Below are 16,472 nucleotides of genomic sequence, written 5' to 3'. Positions count from 1 at the left end.
TCTGGACCACTGGCATCATCATTACTTAAGAACTGACTAAACATGAAGATTCTCAGGGCCCACCCCAAACCGCCTGCTGAACTAGAAACTTTGGAAGTCACTCCGATGCGCAGTAAGTGTGAGAACCACTGGCTTAGGGATTCACACACACACAGGTCTGCCTCCAGCAGGAGTTTACTCTTAGAAGGCTGTTGGTAAAACAGGGTGACAGGGTGAGTGAAAGTGTCTTCCACTGTGATTTGTACCAGCCTTCTAACCAGGTTGTTGTTCTTATTCTTACTAGTAATAAAACACTGGTAGATTAGAACTTGTCACTCACTTCTTATTATTGGCTCTGGCATGAGAGGCCGTGAGCCTGATGGTGATGAAAAGGGTCTGCTCAGGGCAGGCTCTGCTCTGACTGCTGGTTTAGTCAGTGCCCCCAGCAACCTCTTAAGGTGAAGAGAGTTATTGCTTGTGTTTCATTGATTGAGAATCTGTGGCTCAGTGAACACAAAGCAGAGCTGCAATTTCAGTCGTAGGCTTGTTGCCTGTCTAATCGCTGTGCCCCTCTGCCAGTTCCCAGGGTGATGATGCAGGTGGGAGGAGGATGCTCGCATAGTTGTGGGCAGCTCTAATGTGGGACCCACGTGTGGTAGCCATTGCTATCGACCGGGGCATCAGACTCAGCGAGGTTCTGTCTGCGTGCCGGAGAAATGCTTTGTCCTAGTGATCAGCCCCCTGCCTGACAGCATGTTACCCACAATATGCAGGAAGTAATAAAATGTAACAGAAGGTATAGGTGATGGAACAGGTAGGCTGAATGAACTACTTCTCTGTCTGATCTCCCTCTCTGATGACTCTCTTTGCATCCCGAACACTAGTGCTGACTGCCCAGTGCCCAGGTAGTGGGTTGTTCCATTTAATGAATGCCAGCCCACATTGAGTGAATTGCCGTGCCTTCACCTTGCAACCAGGGTTCTTTGTAATTAGCTCTCGAATGACACCAGCTTTGCCCTGAAGTGGGTGCTCTGGGGTGATTAAGGACTGGTGTTAGCTGTACCAGGGAGATACTGCTGTCGGGAACTGCCTCTGTTTGGGGCCCGTGAAACATTAGACGCGATTTAAAGTGATAGCAGTGCTTAGCTGGCTGCGTGACCTCTGCCACCTGTTACTGTGATTAGGCTGGTGTGATTCACAGGTGCGGCCTGGGGCGGCTGAGATTAAGCAGCTGTGGCCGGCGTGGACAGAGGAATGCCACGGCCAGGGTAATTGGCAAAGCGGGGAAGGGGATGTTGCCATTAAAACAATTTTTTGCCACCTCGAGTGTCAAATGCCTGACCTGATTAATAGGGAAAATTGTAGAAGCACCAAATTCTTTGCATTTTCAGCCACCTGGAAACCACTCATGTGTCCAAATGGATTTCTTCGGTGCCTTCTGATTGTCTGGAAATGCCCCTGGGGTGTGTTTGAAAGTTCCCCTTTAGTGAAGTTAACAAACGATGCTTCAGTGACCCTGTGCTGACAGTGATATTTCTGAGCTTCTCCAAGAAGAGTTCTTCTGGGGTTGGTCCATGTTATTTGTCCATCATCTGACTTGAAAAATAGACGGCAGGTTACTCTGGTTGCTGATATTCTCGTTTATCTAATTCTGGCAGTGTGCTCTAAGAAGGCAAGCTTATCTGCCTGGTAGAGGTCTTTTTAGATTCTGTACAGAGTACAGAAAACATGGTGGCCAAATATAATGGTAAAAATAACAGTCAAAAGTTAAGGCAGGTTTGTTGCATTTTGGCCATGAGACTGCTATCCATTAACTTCCAGGTCTGATTTGATTTTTATGGGAATGTTCTGCAGTGTTCAAGTATATCTGAACTTCTGCTTCATCCTGTGAGACCTAACTCAAAAGTGGGCTCCTCTGTAGATTTCCTTGTTTATACTGGCCGGTTGAGTGGCTTTGAGTGTTTGCATGTTCCGTTGTACGACCTATGGTATCACTGTCAGTGTCAGCAGCATCTTGGACCTGCCTTTCCCCTTAGATTGCTTCTGAAGGGCAACGACTAGTGCAGATGTTGAATGAATATTTTGTGGTATCACCGTCCTCCCAGAATCTCTTTCACGGATCCCATTAAAAACAGAGCAGTGTTCAGGTTTGGTCTGTACATAAAGAGAGTAAATTGATGTTTCTCAAAGAGTATCCTTGGGAACCCTGGTTCTGAACAATCCTTTGCCAAAAATCAGTTGTATTTTAAAATGAATTTGGAGACTATCTCATACCATAGCCTTTTCTCAAAGACTTATACTGTCTATCAGCCTAATACAAGCTCTGAGAAGTTCTGTAGTAAAACATCTGTTTCTTTTTGTCCATTCCCAGGGTTTTCCAAACTGATTGACCAAAAGACCCTTTTTTAAAATATAGCATCTATTAATATCCTGCTGCACGTGCTTTGAAAATCCCTCCAGTGAGCCGATTTGATTGATCGAACCCCCCACCCCCACCCCCCTGCGCTTTTAAGTCAGGTCCTTCCATCACAGATGTGAAGGGCATTCTCCGGTCATATTTTAGCAGCTGACTTGCTGATGACATCACACTTTACCAGTGCTAGACGGTTCCCTGAGCGGAACAATCTTGTGATGTCATTACAAGCCTGGCTGCCAGGAAATAATGCTGTTACATATGCCCTTTGGTGAAAGAGACTTTCTCTGGACAGAAAGTTGAGATTTCAAATGCTAATTTTTGAAATGCATCCAGGTTGAGGATTTTGAAAGGTTCAAGCTTTATCTTTTAGCTTAGAAAAGCGTAACTTAACTAGTCCTTGCCTTCCCTAGGTACTTGGTATCTTAATGGATTATCTGGCAGCAAATAAGTATACATGTTCGTTTTTTCAAGGTACTTTTATTACTGCCAGCTTGTGTTTAAGTGATTATTGTCTCCGAAGAGCTTGAGACTGACTTCTTGGGAAGAACGTGATTGACGGAAGGTTCAAGTTGGCTGCTTAACTAGGGGGAGTTGATAGTAAGACAGCTGTATCAGTGGAATGTGGTTCTTACTACTGAGTGAAAGGGGAGAAGATGATTTTCTATTTTGGTTTTATTCTCCTTGAGACCTGCAGCTGCCCATCTTCCATACTAGGGAGAAAGGGGATTTTGTTTTTTGGAAGTAATGGGAAAATGAAGGTTCTTGGCCTGAGATTCTGAGCTTGCATTGACAGACCTACTGATAGTAGCAGATCACGGTCACATTTGCTTTAATTGGGACTGTTCCTTGGTAGAGATTGTCTCTAAGTTGGTAATGCTGGTTTCTTAGTTGTGTTGAAGTTTCCAGGAGTTGAAGAAAATGCATTTCTGAAAAAAATACATAAGCTGCCTAAAGTTTTTGAAAAGCCTTTTCAGTGAAACCTCATCACATGGTTTGGGTGTTTTATCACAGAAGCCAGTGATGATGTTCCATCTACTCAGCCAGGTTGAATATCTTTTCTTTCTCAGCCTTCCTCTGGTCCAATGGCAGTTCTCTTTTGAAGACAGAGCCTGAGGACCTCTGTGGGCAACTGGTCTCCCAGTAGGGAGTCACTTGCCTGGTTTGTTTTAAAGTGTATCTTACTGAATGCCTCACTGATCAGCAAGTTGTCGTTTTAATGAAACTTCTCAAATAAAGCCCTCCTGCCCCCTACAGTCACACCTTCACTGACATCTTCATATTTTGTCAGGTTTGTTTTCTCGTTATGCAAAACTGAAGTCAGATGAAGTGTAGTCTGTGGTGAGGATGGGGGAGAGCTCTCAGACACATACCCCTTCCCTCATCGAGGGTCAAAACATTGAAATGTCCTGATTAGTGATATTTTTAAAGGCCCTAATTATAGACTTAAGACAGAGGCCTTAGTGGGGCTTTAGAGAGTTTGTGAGGCTTAATCTAGGAGCTGAAACAGGCTGTGGTTTTTTTTTTTTATATTATTATTTTTACATCAATAAAAATACAGTTGGCAGTCATCAGTGGCCACAGCTCACATAAATCTTGAACTTTTGACTTAATTACCATGGGAGAGTTCAAAGGGCAGCGTGGAGTGGCTGAAAGAGCACTGCTCAGGGAGTTGGAGACTTGGATCTAGCCTCGGCCCAGCCTCTGGCCGTGTGACCTTGATCAAATCACTTAACCTTTCTGAATGACGTTGATCATGCCAGCCATTGGGCCAGATGGTCAGTGAGGTCTCTTTTGGTACAGTGGTAATATGAGTTCATGTTTTTCCTTTAAACCCCCAGGCCGTATTCTCTCTATTTGGTTTGAGAAAGAGAGAGAATACCATAAACCTTAGATGTTAGAGTTGAGATACGTAAGAGTTTTTGTGGGAACAGGCTCAGCAGTCTGTGTTTTCTCCTTAGGTTTAAGTCACAGGGTCAAAACAAAGCCTCTGATCCCCCCATTTGCTGACAGAATCAGTACCTGTGTAGGATACAGACAGACCTGAAAATCATGTTAGAGCTGGGAGGGGCCTTATCAGAACCTTTAGTTCAACGCCCTCATTTTATAGCTGAGGGTTTTAACAGTTGTCCATGTGGTGCCCATCCATCCATTTATCCATCCGTCCATTCCATGGACACTTGAGTGTCTGCTTCATCGTCTGAAGATTACTTAAGCTGTACCCCTCCAGGTGATCCACTCTTACTGGTCAGCAGACATTGAAAGGAATATATTTCAGTATAGAAACGCCCTGGGCATGGAAACATACACATAACTGAGAAAATGGTGGCCCAGAGAAGAAGTAGGGGGTCTTTTATTGGTGGGATGAAGGGGGTTGTGTGGAGGGAACTTTGAGGGACATTTCTGTGGGGTTATAAATCTGCTTCACCAGACACGTGTTAAGAGGCTTCTGCTGTATTAAAATTGTACTTCCTTGGCTTTGTTACTAACATACAACATCTGTTTCAGTGTGGAAGATGATAATGAGTAGGTATGCCTTGAGGATGAGATTGTACTTATTTATTTTGGCTGGGTCTGACTGTCCCTTTAACTTGGTCATTATTAGTTTTTAATGACTAAGAGAATGTCGTGCTTTTGCCACATACTGCATCAGAAGATTTGAGCATGTCAGAGCAGAAAGGGCTATACCTATGTCGAGGTCAACTCATTTACTTCTGATTTAAGTATGATCCTTGTTTATGTCATCAGGGGTTTGTACCACAGTTCCTTCTCTGTTAAGTAGATCGCTAGGATTATACCAGGGAAGGTTTACAAAGTGGATACCGTACACTTCTTTCAGGCAGCATGATGTGGCCTTGGCCATCGATTTTGAGTGCCTACTGAGTGCTGGAGTCGTCTCTGCCTTTGTAGATCATTAATTCATTGACTGAGTTCCTCCTGCAAATGGAAGTTCGTGCTGTTCACAGCCTTGGGATGGAGGAGGGCCTCCTTAGGTAGAGGAGCTTTTTCATGGGCCTGTTCCCTGTTTCTCTCCATCTGCATTGTAGTTAATGGAGTGGGGGCCCTGGCATTTCCACGTGTCCAACGCTGTACACATAGCAGGAAACATTGAAGACAGGAAGAGTTTGCAGAGGACATTGATGTTGGAAACACAACAGAGCTATTCCTGCAGTGTAATTATTTTTCTAGACCTTCCAGATTCTTCAAGTTTTGCAAAGCTAATTTTAGAAAGAGCCGTTGTAAAACCCTAAAATAGCCCCTCCCCTCCAGCATCCACTCTTAATAAAATCTGTGAGCTGGACACCTTGAAGGCCTCGTCACAAAAGCACATCATGCCTGTGTGGTGTTATCACCCAGAGTGGGGTTGGATAGGGTTGGTGGTGGCCCATCTCTGCTACTCAGGGAACCTCGAAACCTCGGCCCTTTCTGTTGAGTCAAGTCAGTCTCCTCAGGGAGAGCAGATGTCCTGAATTCAGGTTTCCAGTGATGGTCATGTAGGCAACTGGCTTCTACTTTGTTGATTAGATTTCATGGTGCCCCACTCACCTGTGATCTCTGAGCCTTTAGAAGAGAAACACGGCCATGTCTGTTTTGCACAAGCAGGTTTTATAGGTGAAGTTTTGATGATTGAAATTTCACCCCAGGAAAGTGGCAACCTGCCAGAAATTCCAGCAAAATTCTTTCACCCTTGTCCTTAAATCATGACTCCGGTGCCAAGTCAAAGGTGCTCGTTGCCAATGTGCTGTGGCCACAGGCTGCAGCCATAGGTGCCCATGTTGTGTGGGTGATCCCTGGGCAGGTTGCAGGCTCAACCACAGCTTAGCCCTGAGAGAGAGGAACAGAGCAATTTTCCTAGTGCCTAAAGCCCAGTCTGCTTTTCAACCCAGGGAACACGGAAACCGTGCCTAATGGTACACAGCACGTATCTGTTGATTTCTTTTATATAAAAAAAAAGAAAGAAAAGACATTCCATAGGATCAGGGCAGCTGTAATTGATGGTATCTGAAAGAGTGACTCCATTAATATTTAGCTAATTCATATGAATAGGCTATTGTGTTTACTTAAACAGATGACATGAGTGCAGACACCTGACAGCACGAGGCATGCCTTCATTTAGGTCAGCTTTGTAAGAGTCTTTGTGTAGCGACAAAGCTCATTATTTATTTTGTGCTCTTAACGCTTTGTTTTTCAGTGGCTGTGGATGGACTTTGCCAAGTAGAAGCTTTTCAAATGAAAGATGATTGAAATTGTTTCGGGATATGCCAGGCCCTGGGAGACCTGTGATAAATAGAAATTGAGTACTCGCTGGGGACCCCCTCAAAAGAATAGGTGTGTTTATGGGCATTTGACACCCCAAGTCAAGTGGCTACCAAGTTGCCTGCTCATTACAGATGCAACTGGATGTAGAGGCGAGAACGCAGCTCTGGTCCTTCTGCCCTGGCTCCCCACCCACCCTCCCCTGGGCCTTCTCTCTCTGGAACACACACTGACAAGTTCTGTCACTTGGCTCTGCCTTAGCATCATGTCCATACCAGCCATACCTCCCCGCCCCGCTACCCTCCACCTTGACACTTAGATAGGCAGATGGATAAAGAAGACAGCACGTTCCTGTTAAGAAACCCTCACTCCACCTTCTATAGCAGGTTTCGAGAGCAAGGGTGAGGCAGAGAGGGGTGGGTGTTCTGAATGCAGTTGTTCCTCTTCCTCTTTCTACCACGACAACCTGGCTGTTAAGTGAAGGGCATTGGTACCCTGCCAGGAATGTGCTGTGCCATCCATAGAACAGGAGAGGAAACTTCTAAACCATACTGGAGACAAAGCCCCTTCCCCCGCACACTGCCTTTGTTGCTCAGTCTAACCCTTGTAAGCAGGTATGGATCAGTCTTCTAGAATTTCAGTGTTCTAGAATGTTCTTGGATATTCCAGGCCCTGTTGGTGGATGCTTTGGGTAGGAGGATAAGGGGATTTTGGTTACATGTTTGCTGGGACAGACACATGTGTGTGAAGAGTTAAATCGCCATACAGGATGTTGTCAGTGGAAATCCTGAGCAGTGATAAAGGAGGCAGCATGCCTCCAGTTGAGACTGTCTGTCTTGAATGCTAGTCCTGCATGTCAGAGAGGTTAAAGGTATGGATTCCAGTGCTTTGAGAGTAGGTCGGGTAGACAGTGGGCTCTAGAATCAAACTGCCTTGGCTCAAATCCTGGTTGCACCTCTTCTTAGCTCTGTGGCTTTGGGCAGGTTACTGCTCCATGACTCAGTTTCCCCATCTGTAAACAGGGGTTATAATTGAATTGTTGTCAGGATTAATGAATTAAATGTGTGAGAGCTTTTGGGGCCATGTCTGCAAATAAAAGGGCTACTTAGCTGGCTCAGTGGTAAAGAATCTGCCTGCCAATGCAGGAGGCACAAGAAACTCAGGTTTGATTCCTTGGTTGGGAAGATCCCCTGGAAAAGGAAATGGAAACCCACTCCAGTATTCTTGCCTGGAAAATCCCATGGACAGAGGAGCCTGGTGGGTTGTAGTCCATGGGGTCTCACAGAATCAGACATGACTGAACATGCACAGGTTGAGATGATAAACTGTGCCATTGATCACCCTTTAAAGTGCCAGTGGGTAAGTTGATATGGCTTTCGAACACAATTTGTTTATGTGTATGTGTGATTGTTTCACCGTTACGGCGATCTAAAATGATATTTTTTTTGGGGTGGGGGGAAACTCAACTGTTCTTACTGTATGTATTATCGCTTTGTGTCTAAAGTAGCATTTTAAAACATTTATGAATTTATATTCTGGCAGTAGGTACAAGGGAAAGAAAAGTTCCCTGTTAATAAACTCTAAGCAGCCCATCTCCAGGGACCTTCTGGGAGGCCAGCTGGATCAGACTTCAGAAAATGTTTCTCTAATGTATTGATAAATATTACCCAAAAGTTTTGGAAGCGTTGGATCGTTCACATACAAACCTGTTAGGGGTTTCTTGATGGAGATGCAGCTGTCCATCTATGTACATTATAATGTCGTTTTCCAAAACAGGAGCACCGTACTGGACCAACACAGAAAAGATGGAAAAACGGCTGCATGCGGTCCCAGCAGCCAACACTGTCAAGTTCCGCTGTCCAGCTGGGGGGAATCCAACACCAACCATGAGGTGGCTGAAAAACGGGAAGGAGTTTAAGCAGGAGCATCGCATTGGAGGCTATAAGGTAGAATGAAGCTTGTAAAATACTTACATTTTAAAAAACACTTCATCCTATTACTTAAAGTTTTATTTCTTCATTTTTTTAAGTAGTCAAAAGTTAGCAGGAAATAATAGAAGGAATGGTCTCTTTTTACAAAAATCAGTAATTATCATAATTGATCGTTACCCCATTTGATATTTTAAAAAAGTTACCCCGGCCTTGCATGTGATTTTAAATTGTAATCCCCATTTGTGTTGTTCTTTATATGAAGAGAGTTTAATAAAAGAAGGGTCGAAAGTTGAGAGTCTGTTTTCTATATGTTTTATGGTCTGTAAAACTAAAACTGGAGCAGAATTTGAGAAGTGCAGTTGCCCTGTTTGAGCAGGATTGTGTGAATAGTGGATGGACTTGGATGAGAGACGGGGGTGTGAAATATTGCTTATTAAAAGAGGATGCTTCCAAGGTGACAGAGGCAATCTCCCTGTCTTCCATCCTCAAGGATTCTGAAGAGCCCATTGCAGGAGGTGGTGAAATACAGCCTCATCACTCACTGGAGAGGTTGAAATGGACGACGTTTCCCCCAAGATGCCTGTTCGGGCCTTTGTTCATCCATTCAGCAGACATTGATCCAGTGCCCTCTGTGGCAGGCACCGTCCTAGGCTCTGGGCAAAACACAGCCTTAGCTCATCGGGGTTCCTTGTTCAGCAGCAAGGCAAAGATCTGGCCATCAGGACACCGACATGGGTGAAATTGGAGGAGTGTTTTGTCCGGTGGATGTTCAGTGATGTTGGCTCCTTGAGACACTGAGGTGAGGGAGATCAGGAAAGGATTCTGGACTGGGCTGGAAGGCAGATTGTCTCAGAAAGAGCGATACAGAATCTCCAGACCAGTTAGCCTGGAAAGGGAGAGCTTTGTGAATTTAGTATGTGAGGAAGACTTCAGGAACTTTACTGTGAAATTCTTTGGTGCATTTGGAACGTGAGTGGGTGTGCTGCGTAACAAATTGCTCCGAGACCTGGTAGCTTTAGCAGCAACATTTATCCACTCACAGCTTCCATGGGCCAGGAATCCAGGTGTGACTTTGCTGGCCTTCTGTCTCAGGGTTTCTCAGACTGTAATTACGGTTTCAGTTAAGGCTGGGCTCTTATCTGAAGGATCAACAGAGAAGAATCTGCTTCCAGACTCACTTACGTGTTGTTGTCAGGGTTTTAGTTCCTTACAGGTTGTTGGACTAGAGCCTCAGTTCCTCACTGGCCATGGGCTGGAGGCCACCCTTAGTTCTTTGCCACGTGGGCCTCTTTGTAGGGCAGCTCACAGCATGGCAGCTGGCCTCCTGGGGGAGAGCAGACAAGACGGAGGAGAGCATGAGGAACACCGAGGTCACAGCCTTTGCAGCCTAATCGTGGATGAGCCATTCCACCGCTGATGGCTGTTTTCTGCATTAAGTAAGTCACCAAGGGAGGTGGTGACTGAGGGCATGAATATCAGGAGACGTGAGCATCACGGGACCATTGGAGAAGCCTGCGCAGTGGGTAGTATAGAGTGTGCAGACTGAGGTGCCAGGTCCTTAAGAATCACGCGGGAGAGGATTTCTCGGTGGCAGCAAGGTGGTACCGAGGAGGACTCTCCCTGGTGCACTTCTCACCTCTGTTAACACACCAGCATCACTCTGGATGACGCACGAGTCCCTGTGTCCCCAGTTCTGTGGTCAGGTAGGGCTTCTCTCCACCCAAGGTGCCCTGGAGCCCTTTCCTGGAATACCATCCCCAGTGACTCATCTCGAAAGGGGGTTAGTGTTTTCATCTCTTAAGAGTTTATGGCTTTTAACACTGAAAGATGACTTTCTAGAAGCCAAAAGCCCAGAGGATAATTGGGAAACCCTCCGAGTGCATTTCTAAGTGCGTGTGTGGGCAGTTTTTGTGTGAAGTGCATCAGCTGGAAGGTGGATGCCTTTGAAGCCGTGGAGTGGACACACTCCACTTGTCTTCCACAACTTGCTCTTTGGGGGAAGCGGTAGCAGAAGGGTGGTTTGTCTCTTTGTTCCATCCTTAGATGGGCACAGTGAGGTTGGAGTTGGCTTTTTTTTTTTTTTAAAGGAATGAACAGATACAGATTTCATTAGGCAGTGCTGGTTGTAAAGAAAGGGTTAAACCACTAAAATTGGGCCCCTGGGCTTGTTCTTGGGCTTTCCGGCTGACACTAGTGGTAAAGATTTCACCTGCAATGCAGGAGACTCAGGTTCAATCCCTGGGTTGGGAAGATCTCCCGGAGGAGGGCCCAGTCTAGTATTCTTGCTTGGGGTAGTCCATGGACAAAGGACCAGCTTTGTAACCTGGTGGGCTATACAGTCCATGGGGTCACAAAGCATTGGACATGACTTAGTGACTGACCACAGACACATGCAGGCTTGTTCTTACCACCAGATGTTCTCTGGAAATACAATGGATGCAGTTCCAATTATTATTAAAATTTTTTTTTTCTTCTTTCAAAGCATTTATTGGATTTGTTACCATATCACTTCTGTTTTATGTTCTGGTTTTTTGACTGCATGGCATGTGGGATCATAGCTCCTTAACCAGGGATCGAACCTTCATCCCCTGCATTGGAAGGCAAAGTCTTAACCACTGCACCACCAGGGAAGTCCCTCAATGATTTATTTAAACATAGCTTAAGTATCAGAAAGGTAGTCAAAATCCTGGTGATTAGCTCATTTCCTTCCTGGGAGATAAGAGTACAGAGGGTCTATGAGCCTCTAGAAATTCCTGGTCTCAAAATAAATAGGACCAACATCATTATTCTGCCTGAGGAGTTTTTTTTGCAAGTCTGACTTAGTGATTATAAACCCCCTGGAAGACTGAGGGTGCCTGATGAGGAAGCGCTGCTTGATTTTCACCGGGTGCAGTTTGGTTTTGATTATTGATGACAACATCCCGCTAAATGAAGAGCAGCTACATTCTAAAAGCAAAATGAGCAGCCTTTAGCCTCTTCTCGTAGAGGCAGAAGTGACCCAAGTATTGTGGTGGTTTGATGTTGGAGTCATTTCTGGAGTGAAAGAGGAGTGGAATTTGAGTGTGTGGGGACGAAAGTCTAAAGTCTGTTTTGCTTTTTTACGAAAAGGGCAAAAGAGAGAGAGTGCCACACCTTTGGGTTTCCCTGGTGGCTCAGTGGTAAAGAATCCATCTGCCAATGCAGGAGACTCAGGTTTGATCCTTGGGTCTGGATGATTCCCTGGAGAAGGAAATGGCAACCTGCTCCAGTATTCTTGCCTGGGAAATCCCATGGACAGAGGAGCCTGGCAACAGGGCAACAGTCATTGGGGTCACAAAAGAGTTGGACAAGACTTAGCGACTAAAACACCAGCGCCACCACCTTTGGAACGTGGGGTGCTGGCTGGCTCTGTTGAGGGTACATCTCTTACCCGGATGGGTTTTCTCTTTGGATAAAGGGACTGGAACAGTAGACTTTGACTGGCCTCAGAGATTGCCCCATCATTGCAAGGGTAGTCAGCCTGGATTCACTAAGGGATTGTCACAATAGTGGTGGCATTGGTCATTCGTTCTAGAAAATACTGGGCACTCTTAGAAATTCCGTCGAGCTTCATGGGCTTCTGGGACTTGAAAATACAGAGCTCTCTCACATCTTGGGAAAATGTAGTTCCCTAAAGCCTAAGCCTTGCTAATGCTATGCTGGACCCACCCCAGGTCTGTGGGCCCCCAGATTGTGAAGTCACTAAGGGTCACAGAGGCTGACCTTCCCCTGAGGGCCGCTCCCACTGGTCTGAGCTCCAGACCCGTGGGGCTGAACAGGGCAGAGTGGGGAGTGGGGTCATGATGGTGATCTTTCCCTCTGATGTTCTTTTTGTTACCTACATGCACTTGTAAAGAATTGTGCCTCTGGGATTTCCCTGGCAGTCCATTGGCTAAGACTTCACCTTCCAGTGCAGAGGGTGTGGGTTTGAACCCTGGTCGGGAAGCTGAGATCCCACATACCTCGTCTAAATGACCCCTCCTCTCATTCCCATCCATTAGCTGTTTTATTTAATGAAGAAGCAAAAGTGTCAACTTTTCCAAGACATCGTTTTCTAGAAAGCGACCTGAAATTTTCTGCAAATGAAATTGTGTTGTTTCTGTGATTTTTCCTCCTTCATAAATCTCATTCCATAAACCATGGCTGTGCTCCAGTGGCTCAACTGTCTGTCTAGCTCTTTCCGCCTGTTGATGGGTCGGGTGCTTTGGCCCTGGTCTACTGCGTTGTGCCTGTGTGTCCACTGAAGGGAAAAGGAACACCAAAAACCAAAGTCGGAGAAAATTATGAAACAGGACAGAAAGCTCATTTTAATTAAAATGGCCCATGAGACTCTTTGGTATTCTGTGTTTCAGGCTCATTTATCAAAGAACTCATGCTGAGCCATTCTTAGGTGATTAAGAGTCAAATTATTGTTTTTCTTAGTATGTGGGCGAAGGCTGGTTGGATGTTATTAATTTATTTATAACGACAAAGCATGACTTGAAGCAAAACCATATCTCCCTAATTGTGCTGATGCCTGGACTTTTTAAACATACCGTCACCTGTCCTTAAAATGGGAAGTTGGGGTAGAAAATCTCCCATGTTTGAGTCTTTCCAGCCCTAAAACTTGTGATTTAGTAACTTAGTCATGATGTAGCATCAGGCATTTTTCATGTTAAAGTTTTTATAAGGAGATTGCTTTTTTAAAAATATGTAATTAATTAATGAATTTGGCTGAGCTGGGTCTTCACTGTGGCACTTGGGATCTTTGTTGCGGCCTGTGAGATGTAGTTCCCCTGACCAGATATCAAATACCTGGATCCCCTGCCTTGGGAGTGTGGAGTCTTAGCCACTGGACCAACAGGGAAGTCCCAGGAGATTGCCTTTAAGGCTAAATATTTAGTAGGGCTCTGAGAAGATGGCTGAGAGCAATAGGCCATCTCCATTCCTAATTCATTCCCAGGTAATGGTTTAGGCATAAAGGAGAAAAACATTCTCGAAAACCATCTTTCGAGCCACCAACTGCATAAGACCCATGGAGAGACCATGGGATAAATCTCTCCCTCAACATGACCATAGAATTGTCACAAGAGTCCATGGCATCCAAGAGGTTAGAATTTCCACGGAACCACTTAGCAGAGAGAAGCATTGTACAACACAGACCATTAGTTTCCAAGTATATTTCAGGTCCAAGAAAAGACAACAACAACAACAAAATCATTTTCTTATGATCATAACTGAACTGGTTGTTTCGATGGGTAGGTTAGATTTACATTTTCTAGGTTATTAAATGTTATGCTTAAGCCCAAAGTATGTTTATTTGGAAAAGTCACGACTAATGTGACTTTGTAACATATTTATATACTTTGTTGAGCTTTTTTTTTCCAACTGAGACGTTTCTGCTTTCATCTCAGATCAGGCCGTCTGTGATGAGAAGCAGGTGTAGTTGGTATCTGCTGGCATGTGTGGTCTGTTCACTTGTGTCTCGACTGTTCTGGGTGCCTCTTGTGTGCATCACACTCTGGCCCAAAGAGGTGAGCTGTTCTGCCCCTTTTACAGATGAGGCTTGTCACATGGCTCCTAGGTGGCAGAGCTGCCATTTGGATCTGGGCAATTTTTGCTCCAAAGTTCATGCTCTATTAAACTGCTTTTTTCAAACATGGTTCCATGTTTTGTTAAAAAAAAAAAAAATAAAACCCACTGTTATGATAAATGAAAAACAGAGATGGTAATAACTTCCCAGGAGCACATAAATACCAGATGAATCAAGGCGGACTGTTGAGAGCAAAGCCGTGGGTCGGGGGTGCTTGGGGGATGATATGATGCTGTTCTTACAGTTTCCATGACCTGGGAGATTTTTTTTTTTTTTTTTGGTGCGTGTGTGGTAAAAGGGTGGCATAAAATTTGTCATTTCTTTTCCACAACTTTTTCATCCCCTTGGATAGAAACTCTGTATCCATTAAGCATGAATTCCCTGTTCCTCCTTTCCCCAGGCCCTGGTAACTTCTCATCTACTCTCTGTTTCTGAATTTGCCTGTCTAGGTATCTCATACAGGTAGAACCATAGGAAATTTGTCCTTTCGTGTCTGGTTTATTTCACGTCATGTGTTCAAGATTCATCCATGTTGTAGCGTGAATCATAACGTCATTCTTTTACAAGGACAGCTGGATACTATTCCATCGTATGGATCAGACCCCGGTTTGTTTCTTCATTCATATGTTAATGAGCTCTTGGGTTGTTTCCACTTTTGGCTGCTGTTGATGGTGCTTGAACATCAGGGTACAAGTGTCTGTTTGAGCCCTTGCTTTGAATTCCTTTGGGTGCATATATACCTGGGAATGGAATTGCTGGATCATATGGTGATTCTGTGTTTAGCTTTTTAAGGAGGGCCTTGAAATTTTTAAAGAGTTAAGTTCAAAAGCCAGTGGATACCCCACTTGCGTCTGTCCCCAGAGCACCTTTCTGGGCATTTTTAGGGAATAGACATCTAAGAGAACAGACTTGCATTTTATATTCCCTTCCTGTCTCCTCTGAAGAGATCCATTGCTTACTGAGTAGAGGGAATAGTTTCTGCCTCAGGTCCTAGAAGATCAGCGCTCGCCCAGCCCTGTTCTCTGGACACCACCTGAAAAGCAAACTTGGTGTTTAAGCATTAAACAGGTGTTTGCTTCCACGTCTGCCCAGTGACAGGCAGCAATATGTGCCCCAGCCCTCGGCACAGGTAAGCTCAGTTCGTATATACATATCCCAGAGAGATGATTTGAAATACCCAGGAACCAGCTGAAAATGGGAGTCTGGCAGGGGATAGTAAGATTTTGTGTGTCCTAATGACAGCTGGCCTGTGTTGAATTACAGTTCGTGGGGCACCTTATGACAGCCAGGGTTAAAAGGAAGGGCTTTCCTTCTCTATACTTTGAACCCGTTTGAACCCTGATACTGGTGGAAGGAAGTTGTGAGAATATTTACCATCATATGGACACTGCATTCCTCGACTTGGCACAGAGTTCAACTTTCCTCCAGCTTCTGGGTGTTTATTCTGCTTGTTATTGAACACCTGGGTATTTAGAAATGTCCAGAGTTTTTTGCAATGTGGAAGGCAAACATCCAGGTGACAGCTGGATCTTTGACCTTTCACCCAGGTGTTTTGGTGTCCTACCAACTCAATGGACATTCCCGGTTGTCAGTTGCAGGCTAGGAGTTTAACAGGCAATTCGGAGGCTTTAGGTAACAGAGGAATTTCGAAAAGAAAAAAAAAAAAAAACCTGTCTGGGTCACCTTTTGTCTTTGCGATGACAGGATATGGAATGTTTGTGGGTCTAGTTTTTGGATGGCAAGTCAGAGAGGGTAGGCTGTTAGCTTAGTCGACTTGGTTCTAGTATTGAAATGTTATTTTTAAAAGTCTTTAGTGAACATTAGCTTTGAAACCCCACACTCTCTCCTTTTGTTCTTTGGCAGTTGAAAAATACTGATGAATTCCACAAAGATTTAGCCACAGGCAGGAGTGAAAAGAGGGAATTGTGCATGTACTGGCTGATGCAGGATTTCGATTCTCCCGGGCTCTTGAGGTCGGTCTGCGAGACAGCTACACGTGCAGTGGATCTGCCGCAGAGCAACTCCTCACCTAGCGTTTCTGTTCACATTTTCTGCTGTGTGCATGGGGGATTTAGGTTTAAATTTTAAAAGTGAGAATGAGAAAAGTGTAAACACTTTTAATCCCATTGCTTTCATTATATTATGTATACATTATATAGTACTAACAATTTAGTGTATCTTCTTTCTGATTTTACCGTGTATATAAGTCATGCTTACAGATTCAGGCCTATATGCACCTAGAAGGGTGTGTGTGGTATGTATGTGTGTGTGAGTGTCTGTATTTTTTACAAAAGGGAATTAT

General features: G+C 44.7%; 1 protein-coding gene across 8 annotated transcripts in view; it reads left to right on the top strand.

Moving 5' to 3' along the window:
* FGFR2 (fibroblast growth factor receptor 2) overlaps nt 1–16,472 on the top strand; it is a 104,163-nt gene that overhangs the window by 31,183 nt on the left and 56,508 nt on the right. For all 8 annotated transcript variants that reach the window (XM_055424514.2, XM_088842382.1, XM_088842381.1 and 5 more), the window contains one exon: nt 8,426–8,595. In XM_055424514.2, the coding sequence (XP_055280489.1) occupies nt 8,426–8,595 (170 nt within the window). The remainder of the gene's footprint in view (nt 1–8,425; nt 8,596–16,472) is intronic.

This window comes from Moschus berezovskii, chromosome 12 (genome assembly GCF_049115385.1).
Source record: "Moschus berezovskii isolate FMDL1 chromosome 12, NW_MosBer_1.0, whole genome shotgun sequence".
Lineage (NCBI taxonomy): Eukaryota > Metazoa > Chordata > Mammalia > Artiodactyla > Moschidae > Moschus > Moschus berezovskii.
This window is presented reverse-complemented; position numbering and strand designations above follow the sequence as displayed.